General features: G+C 42.9%; 1 protein-coding gene across 1 annotated transcript in view; it reads left to right on the top strand.

Annotated features, from left to right (window-relative positions):
• Ctnnd2 (catenin delta 2) overlaps positions 1-16,604 on the top strand; it is an 869,206-nt gene that overhangs the window by 475,647 nt on the left and 376,955 nt on the right. The window contains exon 7 of the mRNA XM_048814198.1: positions 4-274. Coding sequence (XP_048670155.1) covers positions 4-274 — 271 coding nt within the window. The remainder of the gene's footprint in view (positions 1-3; positions 275-16,604) is intronic.

Below are 16,604 nucleotides of genomic sequence, written 5' to 3'. Positions count from 1 at the left end.
CAGTCGCCCAGCCGCCTGGCCAAGTCCTACAGCACCAGCTCGCCCATCAACATCGTCGTGTCCTCGGCCGGCCTGTCCCCGATCCGCGTGACCTCGCCCCCCACCGTGCAGTCCACCATCTCCTCCTCGCCCATCCACCAGCTGAGCTCCACCATCGGCACCTACGCCACCCTGTCGCCCACCAAGCGCCTGGTTCACGCGTCCGAGCAGTACAGCAAGCACTCGCAGGAGCTGTATGCCACCGCCACCCTCCAGAGGCCGGGCAGCCTGGCAGGTAATGGGCGCACGGTTACCTGGCGCGGCTCACCAGAGCGCAGTGGTGGGGGAACTCGCAGGCTTCATGCAAGCCACCCGGCTTGAGTGAAAGTCAAGGTGGGCGTGTGTCGGGGCCAGTTTTCACTCTTTGCCGGACATTGACCATCCTAGAATGAGCCCCTTGGTGTCTTCCTACAGTGTACCTATCAGTCACTTCTAACTTTGGAAGGAATGTGGTCTCTCAGTCTCTAGCATCTGTCTCTCACTTTTCTGTTTCCTCTCCCTGGTTTGAAGACTAAAGTATGAAAACAAGACAATTTTAGCAACGAGACCTGTTGATTTTATCTAGGAAAAAAGCAAAGCAAGGAACAATCACAATATTAATAGAAATGTCTCCAGTTGTCTGTGTCTACTTGTTGAAGAAAGTAAGGGATTTTCCCAGAGCAAACTAAGTAGGTTTCAGTGTTAGAGTAAAGTAACCAACAGCAAAGTACCTTCCAATCCCTACCTGCCTTTTCTAGGAAAGGGGAGGGGGCACTGGGGGAAAAGAAAACTGCTCTTTTCTGCCAATTCAGAGGTGACATTTCTGTGGTGGTTATGCCCATCAGAGACTAGGCTGAGCGTGTGCATCTCTGCTGTTAGCACCATATGCTCAGCCTGAACAGGCACTGTGATTGAAAGACTAATGCTTCTCTCCTAAAACACCTGACAAGTAACCTGGATTTATTGCTGATTTTTTCCCTTATAGAAGTATTTGGTAATTGTGTCACTCTAGTAACAGATGCTGTGCTCATATGTTTCCTTTCTTGACACAAATAGATGACTGGGAAGATAAATAGGATAAAAAAGGAACTTGTTGCAGGCACGAGGCAGGTGGCCAAAGCCTTCTTTAATTCAACACAGTAATTGCCAGTCTGGACTGGCCTGGCTTAACAGGATGCCTGCTGGTATTTGCTGCCCCAAAATTGTGCTAGGTATGTTTACTGAACTGAAAATAATCTCTCTCACTCACAGCCTGTCCCCATAAAGTAGAGCTTTGGAGAAAGATAATCATTAATGCCAATCCAGTGCTAGAAACAGTATTTCAACAGTGTAGAGATTCCAATCTGGTTGGAAGAGGCATCTAGAAAAGAGGTACCAAAACTTGGTTTATGTAAGTTTATAAAATATTTTTCTAGATCTTGTCAAGGAGGGGGAAGGTGGGACAGCTGTAAGAGATGAAAGTTTATGACACCCTCCCAGCTACTGAGAGGGGAGGAAAGAGGCTCAGGGAGTCCCAGAGACTTATAAAGACCATTTCATTTCCTGCATTTACCAGGTGAAAGAAATAGGAATCTTAGCTTTCATCTCTTCCTCCCACTGGTTTTGTGTGGTGGATATTTGCATATTCCACTATATCATTTCTATGAAAATAGGGAGTGTGGCCACATGGCTGATTACATTGTGTGTGGAGGAGAGGATGAGGGAGTGGGAATGGAGTAGCATAGCTCCTGATATCATTGACTTGAAAGATGGTTTTAAAATATATGCATTGTGAAAATAGCTTGAACTTTATTGTCTGCAATGGGTGTTTTGTTTGCTGTGTGTATGCACATGTATGTGTGTATCTGTGTATATCTGTGAGTATCCACGTGTATGTGCAGTAGGTTGGTTATGGGTAAGGAAGTGTTCTTGGCCAGAAAGAGAATTCTAGTTGACCAGCACATTCCCATGTGCCTTCACTTCTCTCCACATTTCCATCTGTTCCTCAAATTTTCTGGCCATATCTAATTTTTGCTACCTGGTGAGAAAAAAGAAATCCAATATGCCATTGAAGAGTCTTAATTTTAGAGCTACAATGGGCAGTTTAAATGTTTGCATTTGTTTAACATGCATACATTTTAAATATTCATCTAAAGTTTTTTCTTCATGCAATTTGCTGCTGGTTGTTTTTGAGTTGACAAATATTCCATAACACTGTACAAGCACTTAGTTCATATAAAATTATATGTTGCTCAGGAGAGGGATGGGCAATATACTGATGGTATTGATGATACCAGGAACTTTGTAGCCTTGAGACTCTGTGCCTTCATCCCATTGTGTGTGCTAGAGAATATTCCAGGCAGTATCAAGTTCAGAGCCCCCCAGTTTGCTAATTAAAAGAGCACAATTATGTTGAATTGAAAAACCACTTTTGTGTTTATAGGGTTGTGATTGGGGAGATCTGTCACGGGTAACTAGGAAGTGTGAATACATGATAGCAACTTTCCCTAATGATTCATTTATTTCATAATTTTTATCATGTGTCTTTTATGTACTTCCATTGATGTAGATCCTGGAGATACAATATCAACTGAAACCTCTGGCCTTGGCAAAAACATCAGTAAAATAAATACTTTTGATAACGTGGTCAGCAATGTGTGGCTTGGTAGGGTGGCTTTAATTATAAGGTAACTTTTGAGTCTGTTGTGAATAGGTGAGTGAGCTGGCCCTATGGAAATCTGAACCAAAGGAAAACTAAGTTTAAAGGCTCATAAATGGCAGTATGTCTGGTGTGTTTGCGAAAGAAATGGGGGACACGGGGGTGAAGACATAACAATGCTATGAAGTCAGGAAGCTGGCCACTGGGATGGGGGTGCAAAGCCAGATCAGGAAGCCCTTGAAAGTCTTGCCAAGGACTTAAGGATGCTGGCTGTGCTACACCCCTGGGAGCCATTGAGGTTTGCAGCAGAGACTGACACATCTAACATAGTTTTTAAGTGGCTTACTCTGGCTAATGCATTAAGAGTAGATTTGGCTATCAAAGGCAAAAATCAAGGCTGTAAGTTGGAACTGGTTGCAATAATAATTATGGGGCAGGCCAAGGTGGTTGTGTTGGGGGTGATGAGGAACTGTGCAAACATAGTTGCACATACATGAGCCTACAGAATTTTCTCATGGACTAGGTGATTATGGTAAGGGAATGGGGACTTGATGCCTCCAACCCACAACCAGAAGAATGAAGTTGCTGTTGACTAAGTTGGTTGGGTTGCTCTGCAGAGCTGGGTGTGTTGGGGGATGATGGTGATACATACTGAGATCCCAGTATTGACAGCTGTCCATCAGAATCAAAGTGCACTGGTTAAGTTGAGTTGGATCAGAGTTTTTTCAAGGAACTTGCTTTGTTTAGCTACAGAATTTCCAGAGATTAGAAGTTCTGTCTGAGGATCTCAGTCATCAGTTACAGAGGGCACTTGGTCAGGAAAGACTTTTCTACATTTTCTGTTAGCTCTTCCTGATGGCCAGACTTTATAAAGTCTGACTGGAGATTTCAGAGTTCTAACTCTCTGGGGAAACACCACAGTCAAGATTAAACCTAGAAAAGTGTAATTTCTCAATTACTGGAGTCAAAGATCTCGCTGTAGTTTTACTTTTTCTTTTCAGTAGTTTTTCTTTTCATCAGACAGTGATGTCTGTGTTGAAACCCACTTAGCCTCCTAAGATCCCCCCTAAAATCGGGTAGCATCTCCTACAAACTTGTTTGTCATTGATTCATTATAGAGAGGGCCATAACAGTATCTACTCATAATTTAGAAATAAATAAGGTCATATGTATGAAGTGTGTGTACATTTTATGTTTCAGTAAAAGTTAACTTGCATTTTTTGACGATGTTTACCAACCTTGGGTGTGCAAGGAAGAAGTAGTCCACCTTTGCTTTAGGTACAAAACAGGTTCATCAGTTTCAAAACATGCTACTTTCTGTGTTGGACATACAAAGATAAGGGAGGCATTATCCCTGTGTCCCAAAGACCTAATTCCCATTTTTAACCAAATGCAGACTGGGACAGAAGTTAGTTACTGGGGAAGCACCTGAGGAGGCATCCAGGTGTGCCCAGTAAGCTTGCTTCAGGCAGCAGTCCCAGAGCCCAATTGAAAAGAAGCAGCTGGAATCAATTCAGAAAAGTTGAGGTGAATGTGGTAAGGGGCAGCAGAGAGATGACCAGCAGATCCTTGTTTCTTGAGCAAAGATGAGTGGCAATGGCTTGTGAGAGACAGAGGCACAAGAGGAGTTATGGGCAGTGGGTCCACACTAGAGGGCTTATAGGGCTTGTAGCATCCTCTTTCCACAAAGTAGGGAGTGACTCCATTTGCATATTAAAAACTTCTCAGAGTGGTGCCCAAGATGGATATACAGAGAAAAAAAAAAAGTTAGGGAAACAGAAAGCCATTGAAGTAGCCCTTTTCTGCCTCTGGATGTATTTACTAAAACTCTCTTTCATTTGTTTTGAAATGGGAGAATTCAACAATCACTTAAAAATGGTAGAGGGAAGAAGGCTAGATAAAGGACCTAACCTACTTTTTATGTTGTTCTCTGGAGCCAACAGGTTGCCTGATTTTAAAAATTAATTAAGTTAAATTTTATTCATTTTAATGAGCAAGTATTTAATAATGAATAAAACTATGTCAAAAACGCATGGCATTGTAAAACATTTGCTATGCGCCAGGCACTATGCCAGACACTTGCAAATTGGGTCTCATATGGTTCTTAATCATTTAATGAGATAAGTGTGTCTTTTTCCCCCATCCCATGGATGTAAAAGCTGAGTCTTAGTAATTTGTTCCTTGCCCAAATTTACTTCTCTGGAAGTGTGATCTAAACTTAGATCACTTACAGTCTAGACTCACCATAGTCTTAAATGCATATGATAAACGAATATATGGAACATATTTTTGCATCAGTGAAGAAAAATACCAAGGATGCAGAAATATGATGTAAGTTTTTTTTTTTTAACATATTTAAATAGCTGGTGACTTTGAAGAAAGCATTTCAAAAACATGTCAACCTTCTATCAAGTGTGACCTCAGTACCAATTTTTGTTTGGTTTTTGAAGACAATGATAGGATTCTTTCCTTTCCAAGTTTAGAGCAAAATTAATCCTGTTAGAAATAGAAATCTGAGTTGTAAATATGAATTAAAGTTGTCAAACATCAGAAAGCCTGCTTGACTCAACTGAGAACGAAACGTCAGTCCTTAACCCACGATTTTAACTAAAATTGGCCTAATATGGAGGGTTTTTGGTCAAGGCATGTCCATCTCCAGCCAGATGGACCTAAAACTCAGTATTTAGAGTGGATGATGCACTCTGAACCCTGACTTCTGAATATGTGGAGATTTCAGTCCACTGCCTGCCTTGTTAAGGCTATCAGGTGCCTTATGAGGAAGAAAAGCAACGAATGCCTAATCCTGCATGCAAGCTTTGTCTTCTCTGCAGTCAGATTCTCAAAGGGAACTTCACTAGCTCAGGTGACCAGCAAGTCTGCATGACACTGCTGGGCTGTGGTCCGAAGGCTGGGCGATGCCAGCTCCCACGGCTCCTTTAAACATCCTGAAGCTTCCCTTTCCCTGCCTGTGGACAAGCACTTACTCCACTATCACATTAAGTCAAAAACAAAGAAAAAAAGAGAGCGAAAGTGAAATGAACCCCAGCTTAGTTTTACTAGGATACAAACCAGCTCCTAACCTTCCTTTGCAGGTGGTTAAGCTGACTGTCTCTCTCAACAGGACCTTTCAGAGGCTCTTTGGAGCAAGACATCACTGGGGAGCTCTCCAGGCACAGAGACCCATTGTGTCCCCCCTGGCCAGGCATCTCTCCTCACCCCTTCCCCAGACACTCCTGCCCCATAGGACCAGCCTGTGCCCAGTCCATCTTGTGAATCAATGTTGAATAGATCTTTCTCCTGCTTCCCAGTCTATTTGGGGAAGGCAGGCTGGTGTCCACACACAGGCCCTCTCCCACTTCCCCAACACCTATTCTTCCAGCCATTTGCCTTCTAGGATTCTGTACCCCCATTTTATAGCAAGGAACCTGTGGTCTGATCTCTCATCTCCTCAGGCTTCCCCACCTGCCCCGAAGGTGGACCCTGGAATCTCTCAGCAAACCCTCCCTCCTCTGTGTATGCCAAGTCCTTTCCAATGTCCTTCAACCCAGAGTTCCAGTGCTCCCAGAAGCAGTCCTTAGTGTGACCTCTGTAAATTTACGTTGGGTGGCATCTGCATCACATTTACCTTAGCATCCAATTTCTGCCCACTCAGTGTCAGCAGGAAGAGTGCCCCTTCTAACACCCTCTTAGAGCAAGTTAGTGTCTGGAGTCCAGAACTAAGAATCTAGATTGCTGGGTGACCCTAGCCCTTCTTGGTGTCTTTCTTTCTCATTTTAGTCACAGAAAATTAATACCTACCTAGCCTTCCTACCCCATAGCAACCCTGTCAATTAAAATGAAGTAGGCACATCTTTTTATTATTCTTCTTTTATAGGAAAGTGGTATGTTTATGTAGAATTCTGTCAAAGACTCTCCAATATTATTGATATTTATGTGGTTTCAAGTGTGCTCCAAATTTAACTGGGAAAATGTAAACAAAAATGTGAAAAGATGTCGTAAACACGGGTTCCTTCTCTGCCGCTCATGTGCTGCCTCTGTTTCTCAGACCCCACCCCAAATTACAAGTACAGGAAAGAAACGGGGAACAGAGTCACTGAAGAGACAAGAACACACTGCCTGGCACGGTGGCACATGCCACTGTTTGGGAGGCTGAGGCAGGAGGAAAGTGAGTTCAAAGCCAGTCTCAACAAAAGCAAGGCGCTAAGCAACTCAGTGAGATCCTGTCTCTAAATAAAATACTAAATAGGGCTGGGGATGTGGCTCAGTGGCTGAGTGCCCCTGAGTTGGATCCCTGGTACCCTTCACCCCGCTCCCCCACACCAAGAGACAGAGAGAGAGAGAGAGAGAGAGAGACAGAGAGAGACAGACACAGGAACACAGGGAATGGATATTGAGTGTCAACTAGAAGTCAAGAATTTTCTACAAAACAGAAGCTCAAGGGTCAGAATTGAGCTGGGATTCCTGGGGAGAACTATGGGGCCGGAATGGAGGGATAATTTATAAGCCGGTGTTTGAGATGATTCTAAGTTGGCACCCCCTCCTGCTCATGTCCCCTCTCCTACCAAAATGGCTAACTGTAGCCAGTTTCTGTTCAAGGTGAAGGCAGGAGTGTTCTCTTGAAGAAGCTGCACACACTGTCAGAGAGTTAAGCTTCTGTCATGGATGTTGGTGGCCTGGTTCATGCCACGCAGGTATAGGCAGAGGTGGGATGGACAGGGCCTGGGCTGCCCGCCCGTCCACTCACTCTGGAGGAACATGGTTGGCCCACTTACACTGTCCTCCCTGTCTAAATGGTAACTGGGGACAATGCCTCCTAAGAAGGCCTTGTGTTCACACTGAATAGAAGTGGCTACCAGGTTTTCTTTCCTCAATGTGATAAATTAGAAAGGATTACCAAGGAATGGGGCGGAATGAGCGGCACAAAAGAGAGACCAAAATAGAAAAATAGATTGTCTCTTGGAAGAGACAGAGATAATTTATGGAATATAAAAGATTAGAAGAAATAAGCAAAACCTTTAGATTCTGTGTTGAGTAGGATTTAGGAAGATCCTGGGTTCATTTAATAATAACTGGGATGGTATGCAAAAGGATCAAAGAACAACAAATCTCTTCTGTGCTGTAAAAATGTAACTACCAAAGCTAAAGATGTGATAGAATGGCTAGAAAGTCGTCAAGGAAGTCACCCAGAAGGTAGGACATAGAGGGAAAGAGACAGGAAATATGAGAATAATGCAAGAAGAACCGTAGAGGACAAGTCCCTAGATGGAACGTGTTACTGGGGTCTCAGAGAAAGGGCAGGGAGGAGCAGAGGATGAGGGGCACATGCCTTCGTGGAAAATACCCTCTGCTTGGAATAGAAAATATTCCTTATTCTACATCATGAAATCTCAGACACCAAGATAGAAGACCTTTTGATCTCTGAGAGAAGTCAAACAGACCCCACCTGGCTCCACAGGTGTTATGTTAGATGGCAGGGAACAAGGAGCTGCTCCCAAAGCTTTGGAGGGAAGTAATTCTCAACCCCAAATCTACACACAGCCAATTACCCACGGAAAAGGGAGAATCAAATATCAGCTTTACAAGTAATCAGAAAGTCCTCTCCTGTGCACACTGTCCTAGAAAGTTACAGTAGGTGCAGAATGTATCACAACTAAATAAGAACATAAAATAAGATAAAGACATCCAGAAAAGAATAGGTCCTGAGTAGAAGGAAATGAAGACTAGTCCCAGGATAGGAAGCCAGCTGGGAAGCAGGGAATGGGGACTCAACTTATGCAGTGAGCTGTGCATGTTGGCACAAGTCCCAGAGACTCAGGGTCATGTCAGTATCTAAGCACAGGTAAAGTAAAATAAATATGTATTTAATTGCACACAGGGAAGTAGAGGCTGTTGTCACATATTCCCAAGGTCCACAGATTGAGGGGCTAGACATAGGTGAGTGGGTATCTTGGTTCCCTCACCTCTCAGCTCTGTGACCTTGGACAGTTTGGTTCAAGTCTATAGGTATTTGCTGAGCACCTGTTTTGTGTCAGGCAGTGTTTCAGGGCTTGCACACTCAATACTTCTACAATCACACAGTGTCGTTACAAAGATCATGTGAGATTGTGCATGCCCGTCATTTTGCCCACATGTTAAAAGGACTCTATAAATCATAACTTTTGTTGTTATGGACAGGCACAGTATCAGGTTTTAATGGAAATCCAAATGTAAATCAATGGAATCTGTGACTGGAATGACAGTGGTGCACAAGTTGCTCAGAACATCATATCATCATGATATGGGACCTGATGAATCCCAAGAGGGAAAGGCACCTCCCAGTGAGACAATCAGGGAAGGCTAAGTGAAGGAGGCAGTCCTGGAGGCTGGGTATAATAGACTGCCCTTGTGGCCGTGCATGTAGAAGACGGGGAGCTCTAGAGTGAGTTCCATACTCATGTGAACGAGTGTGCAGAGGGGCCTCAGAGCCTGTGTTCAGTGTGCCGGGGACATACGTGAGTTTTAGCATAAGTCTGAAGTCTGTTGTGCAGTTTGGATCTCCTGAACTGCCTCTGAGGAGATATGACTGCGTTTGGGAGGCACTGAGTTGCCTCAAGCAGAAATTTTTATTTGCCTCAGTGTTTTTTTTTTTTTTTTTTGTCACTACAACAAAATACCCGAAGCTGGATGCTTCTAAAGAAAGAAATTTATGTACCACACAGAGTTTCGAGCTGAAGGTCTGAGACTAGCAGCTTCATCTCTTTGAGTACAATGTGGCAGATGCCACCATGGTGGGGGCACATTAGAGAGGGATCAATCACATGATGAGACAGGAAGCCAGAGTACTCCAGGGGTCGAATTTGCTCTTTTACCACAACTCATTCTTTCAAGAACTCACTCGGGTCCCACAAGAACTACATGTGTCCCTTCCAAGGGTAGCATCCCCAGGGACCTCATCACCTTACATGCTCTCTAGGTCCCGTGGCTTGGAGGTTCCACCATCTCACCAGCTCCACACTGGAAACCAAATTTCCAGCATGAACCATCCAAGCCATAAAACAGTATCCCAGGATTTTTTTTTTTTAAAGGAGCCATTTGTTAAAAAAAAGAATAAATCATCTAGAAGTCCATATAAGCTTTTGTCACAGGATAAGGATCCCAAGAGTATGTAAATGATATCTGAGGCGTTAGAGACTGGAAGCAGGTGAGGGTATGTGAGAAAATTGAAGAGGAGTGGATTAACATGGGGCTAGTTCTGGGACACCAGAAAGGAACCAGTTTCCAGCCAGTTTTCTTTTTCATATTTGAGAGATGGACCACGTGGTAAAAACCCCATGGTTTGCTAGTACTGACCTCAGAGAATCTTCTTCTCTTTAGGGCTTAGATGAGAAGCAGTATTCTGTGAACTGCTTTTATGTACAATCCAGAATGACAAAAGCAAACCACAGGAGGTGAATAGAGGGGCACACACAGCCCTGTGTCAACTGGCTGCCACGACAGTGATGTCATGGCTGGATCCTGAGCACCCACAATGGACAAAGCCTGGGTGAAGTTGTGGAGGGTGGTTGGGCTCCTCCCTCCTCTGTACCTCTGAAGATAATGTCGTTGTGGAGCTGAGGGTAAAGATAGTACATATACATACATGCATGTGTACACATGTGAGTGCACGTGGGCACACACACTATTGACTAACTAAAATGGATAGGTCTGAAATCTCTAAAGGCTTATCCCAAATAGATCTATGTATATTTATTGTGTCGCATACTACCAAAGCACCAACCTTGATAAAAAGAAGAAAGTATCCTAAATTCTCTTATGATCAAAAGTATAAGAGCATTTCACCAAGTGGGCATGTGGACTTCTGGGGGGCAGCTAAGCAGCCCTGTGTGTTCCAGAGCCTCCCACCAGGAGATTTCAGCTAATGCTTTGGTCAGCTATTGTAAAGCTAGCTAGTGGAGGAAACTGTTGCAGCCCAGGAAACCAAAAGCCATTGTTAGTACAAAGTGAAGAGTGGACACAGAGATTCCAGAGTCTCCCTAAAGTTAGTAAAATGTCTCTAAGTTTGTAATAGTTAACAGAAAGCATGGCTCCGTGGGTGGTGAGCATCGGTAGGAGAAAACATCGGCCTCCTCACCTCTGAGTTCCACAGTTCCTTGGAAAGTGGCCTTTTACCTTCCCTAGGTCTCCACTGCAGCATTCCCAGTGACCCAGAAAGCAGTCCATGGAATGCCACAGGTTCACTGAGGAGTGAGCAACCCTACAAGTGTAGCTCTGTGGAAGTGAGAGGTCTTAAAAACAGGCACACTTCTTCCCTGGTGCAGACCCCATGCCATGTCCTGTGTCTGTTCCCAGGAAACCACCGAAGACCAGCAGAGGGAATCCAAAGAAGACCATTAATAATTTTGACCAAAGAGTAGGGTTAAGGAGGCCCCTGTAATTGCCGCTTGATATGTGGATATCTTCTGAGACTTGATAGTATTGATTTTTCCTTGTTGGTGTTCTGCATGGGCCCAGGGCAGAAAAGTGCCGGGTCATTACAGATGGGGGTCTATGTTGAACTTTGTTTTTTATTTATTTATTTATTTTATTAGTTGCTCAAGACAATACAATGATCTTGACATATCATACATTTGATTCCAACAGGGTATGAATTCTCATTTTTCCACATGTACAGATTGCAGGATCACATTGGTTATACATCCATTTGTATACATACAGCAATCCTCGTGTCAGTTGTATTCTGCTGCCCTCCCTGTCCCCACTCCCCTCCCCTCCTCTCTCATCTGCTGTGACACTTATCTCTCTCTCTTTTTTTTTTCTTCCCTTCCCCCTCACACCATCATATGTGTATTTTGTGTAACCATGAGGGTCTCCTTCCATCTTCCGTGCAATTCCCCTTCTCCCTCCCATTCCCTCCCACCTCTCTTCTTTGTTTCATGGTAATCTTCTTCTCATGCTCTTCCTCCCTACTCTGTTTTGAGTCACTTCCCTTCCTGCCTTTCCTGAAATTTCTGACTTCAGCCTTAGCTCTCTGTGCATGGACTGGCGATGTGGGGGAGAAGCCACAGCCTTAGGAGGTACGCTTTTCTTTCTTTCCTGGGTGATATAAAAAAGAAAAGCCAGTGTTTGTTTCTCTTTAGGATCTCTCTCTCTCTCTCTCTCTCTCTCTCTCTCTCTCTCTCTCTCTCACACACACACACACACACACACATACACATACACACACACTCACACACTCACTCACACACACACATATTCTTTCAGGTCTTAAACTCAGCTAGTTAGAAACAAGTAATGCCAGCCTTCTCCTGTATCACATTTTACGTTTCTTAATCCATTTGAGTTGCTATGTCAAAATATCATAAACTGCATAACTTATATGTAATGGAAATTGACAGTTCTGGAGGCCAGTAAGTCCTAGATCAAGGTGCTAATAGATTTGATGTTGGTGAGGGCCACTTTCTGGTTTGTAGATGGTGCCTTCTTGCCATGTCTTCATATGGTTAAAAAATGGCAAAAGGTCTGTCTGGGTCCTTTTTTACATGAGCACAAATCCCATTCATGAGGGCTCTGCACCCATGATCTAACCACCTTCCAAAGCTCCCCCTACTAAATGCCTTCATGTGGGGGTTAGGTTCCAATGCCAGCCAACATAAAAGTTTGGGGGCAAACACAAACATTTAGACCTCAGTACTCAGTTAACTTACTGTTGTTCACATGGCCACAAACATTCCCCTTCAGGTTAGTAGTCTTCTTACAAACCTGTAACATTTGTTCTGTACTAGAAGAATCAACAGAAATAGACTTTATGTATTAGAAGGTATCCCTCACATCATGAGAGTTTTATCCCAACTGTTGATTTAGTATGTCTTCCTTGAATACAGTCATTATTTAAGAAATGATATGGGAGAATTTAGGTATAGATTGGTTTCATAAATTATGTATAATATTAGGAAACTGACGTTTTAGTGGCTATAACTGGTATTCATATGATGATTTTACATACATAATCTAGTAACTAATTGGATTTTAAACTATACTTGCACATACACACATATTAAAATTTTTAGGAGGAAAAGAATCAAAAGAAAATTTTAAGCCTTCCTAGAATTTTTCAATAGACAGTGTAATTCTGCTCTTCTCAAATTCTTTTTATGTATGCCAGATATTACGTAGAACAAAATAATAATAAAATGTTGATACAGAGGAGCTATAAAGTATAAATATAGACCCTGACTAATCTACGAAGCAGTATGTCATTTTCTCCTCATAGGTTTTTTTGAGAGTTAATGGTGACTTCTGTTCTGAAATTATCACAAGGCCGCTCTGTGGGTGTTGGCAAAACACAGAAAGCTGTAGAGAAATGATACGGAGATAATGTATTGGAAGTTTGCATTTTAGAAGCAAAATGTCTGGTTTTTGAAAGAGAATTTGTGCAGCCTGTCTATGATATATCTAAGACAAGCTGAGCGAAAAGGCTGGTGTGTAGGATGCTGAGATGCAAAACATCTTAATTCACATATATTTCAAATATTACAAGCTATTTAGGCATGCTGAAGCCTACTTTTATCTGGTGAAGACCCTCCTCCTGTTCATAAAGTCAGAATTTCATGTGCATTCTTGGGCAGAAGCCATAGCATCAAAAAGGAAAACTTAACTCTAGTTCCCCCAGCAGTCAGCACTGTGGAAAGCAAGACAAGAGTCCCCTTTGGTGTCTCAACCTGTTTGTGCTGTTTGTATCTCAATTAAAAAAAAAAAAAGATGGATGAGGACCACAGTGTTCTGGGTTCTTTCCATGGAAATATCCATAATGACCCATAATAGTGAGGTCTAGAAGCCAGACTCCAGATGCACTGTTCAAATATTGCACTAATGGGGTATTGAGAGGTAGCTGTCAAGAAATAAAATGACACTCATTGAATTTTATCCCCCTTGTTAATATATTAAAAAAAAAAGGATCTGTGTGAGTATGCCATTAAAAATTCTGGGAAGTGACTAATTAATAAAGCACCAAATCATAAGTTGTTTTGCATCAATAGTTAATTAGGACAATAAGAAAATAGCATTAAGCCAAACACGTGGCTCACTCCATTCAGTGAAGAGACGTGGTTTGAAGCAAATTTTAAATACAAGCCCCCTCTCATGTGAAAATTTAACTTTCCCATACTCAATTTCTGTGCGTGCAGATGGCCAAATACTATAATTACAAGCCTGAAATAATAGTATTACAATTTGAAATTCATTGCTCCCCACATTTCATTTTGCCCAGTCTCACTGAGAAGGTTTTGAAGTGCCTAGGTGGAGTCTTTCTGGGGGACTTTAAACCGGCTTCTAAGCGATCACAGGACACAGAATTGCCCTAGCCTGACCCCTGCACACATACCCACTAGAGAACATCAGGAACCCTGGCCCCGAGCAGCTGCTCCTTACAAGCTGAACTCTGTGCAGGACAGAGACCTTTTTCAGAGGCCTATGGAAGAGAAGAGAGGCAGGAAATGTCCTGAGGTCTATGCAGGGCACAGCCTGTGGACTCCCAGGGACTTCCCAGTAGGAGGCTAATTGCAGCACAGGGTATACTATGCAGAAGCAAAACCCATGTCCTCATTGTCCTGCTTTCAAATGTATTGCTACCTTCTTGCACACTTTAGAAATGAAACTTCCAGCTAACAGGCACTCCCTGCAATCTAGGAACAGACATTTCTGGGGATTCCATGAAGCTCTGGCTTAAGGGGCCTGCTGAGAACCAAACCTTGACCTGTGCTCCTCAAGATCCTGCATCTTGCCCCAAAACTCCAGCTTTGAAACTGACTGTCCAAGCTAGGTCACTTCTCAGCAGCACCCAGAGAGTGACTGAACTGTTTATTCCCTGGGCCTATCCCTGAAGGTCTTGGTTGGGAGTGGGCCCCACACATCAAACTCTTTGAAAAGTCCCCAGTGAGTGCTATACAGATTCTCTCAGGGTGCAGAAGCAGTGAGTTTTCTCCTTATGTGTGGGCACTGCAGCAGTGTTGGCAACCTGTGTACCTGTTGCCCCAGAAACAGTGAGATCACAAGTGTTCCATTCTGAAGTCCATCGTGTTGATGGAAAGACATGTTTTGCTCCCTAGAATTGACTCTTGCCCCAGATAGCCCGCTTCGTAAGTCCTTCGTGGGCCTCTCTTGTGACCTGACCACCTAGAGGCAAGTCTTTCTATAGCAGCCCCAGGATGCTCACATGTCATCATGGGCATACAGCATGTGCATACTGAACCTGGAATGTCGGCTACCTGCCAGGCCTCACCTGCATGGCCAGTATTCAGCTGCACCCTTGATCTGCCTTTGCTGAGGCTTCTTTTGTCCCCTTCATAAGGCAGGGCATTGTGGCATTAATATGTCTGCTTCCAGGGCTGCAGATGGGTGTCAAAATTGATGTCCTCTAGCAACCAGATACATATGTACAGCTGGACCTGGAGTTGCTGGCTTCTAAACCTGACCAGCAGCACCAGCTTCACCTGAGAGCTCTTTAGAAATACACCACTTTGGGCTATGCCTCAAACCTATGGAGTCAGAGCCTAAATTCCAATCAGGGCATTCCTATGCACGTGGCAATTTGAGAAACACTGACATGCATGACTACTACATTTGGAGGTACTCTACCTGACCTGAGATGTGAAAGCAAAAACAGTTACGGGAACAGGTGCCACACCACCAACCCCATGGATTTCACTATGTGGATAGAGTCTTAGACAAATAGCACCCACAACACTTCATTAAGTCAGAGCTGGGTGTGAGCTATAGCTTAGTACCATCCATTGCATGGTAGGCAAGGAAGCAATGCAGCATTAGGCTTGAAGTGAGAATGGAAAAGGCCCACCTATGAGTACAAAGAGGTAGAACCCACATTTCCTGTTATATCCCATTGCCATCTTCTCCTTCTTTTCCAAATACCTGCCTGTCACAAAAAAGAATCTAACAAAAGTAGACTGTTTTCTTAAAAGCTTGGGAAGAAATGCTTGTGGTTACAAGAACAAGGGGCATATGTCTGTACGGAGGATGAAATGCCAGGATCACAGTAACTGCCATATCCTACCTGTGATTTTAGCCATTACGTTATTGACCCTCAAAGTATTTGAATCACATTAGATTATAGTATTCACTTAGTAAAAGGGGCAATGAGATTTAATAATTACAATAAATCATATTGGAGACCTCATGGAGAAAATCACAGGAACAAATTAATCCTCTGTGTTTTGTATACTGCCGGAGACTACATGACTATTCAAGCTTTTAGTGATAGCAAAGCTGTACTGTTCGTATAATATATGAAAATCTGGGATTGTGAAACAGATCAAGCAGGAGAGCATTTTTTTCTATCTAAAAACTGAATTGTCATAGAATTATTTTGTATCATCACAACGAACTCACTAGGCTACAGTGTTTTATTGAATACACATGAATTAATACATTCCTAACATCAGTCTGAAATATGACTCTTATTCTATGTTGGTAATGTTCCCGTATGATCTCACATTTATAATAACATGAAAAAGCATATCAAATGAATTAGTGCTCATGTGCTAATGAAATTCAGCTAATGAACTTGACCTGGGAGATATGGGTAAATATTTTGGAGTCCTTTAAATACTAAAATTGGTTTGTGAATTCCTAGTCTTCAAGTAAGAAGTGGATATTGGAATTTTGATTCAAGTCAAAAACAAAAATCAATAATAAAACAAGTAAATCATAGTGTATAGAGATCAGAAGGAAGGGTACAATGGTCTCACGGACTTTTGTATATTCCCAAAACGGCACTGTGCAGTATAGCTTTCTCAGTGTACTTTCTTTTGAGGTAAGTTGTTATGATGAGGCGTTTCTCTAATCCAAGATGAACTATTTGCATCTTTCATCAATTTATCTAGTACACGCTTATAAAATGGTAACACTAACCAATATTTTAAAAAATGTTTATAGGCTGGTAAAACTCCCCCCCCCC

This window comes from Marmota marmota, unplaced genomic scaffold (genome assembly GCF_001458135.2).
Source record: "Marmota marmota marmota unplaced genomic scaffold, marMar, whole genome shotgun sequence".
Lineage (NCBI taxonomy): Eukaryota > Metazoa > Chordata > Mammalia > Rodentia > Sciuridae > Marmota > Marmota marmota.
This window is presented reverse-complemented; position numbering and strand designations above follow the sequence as displayed.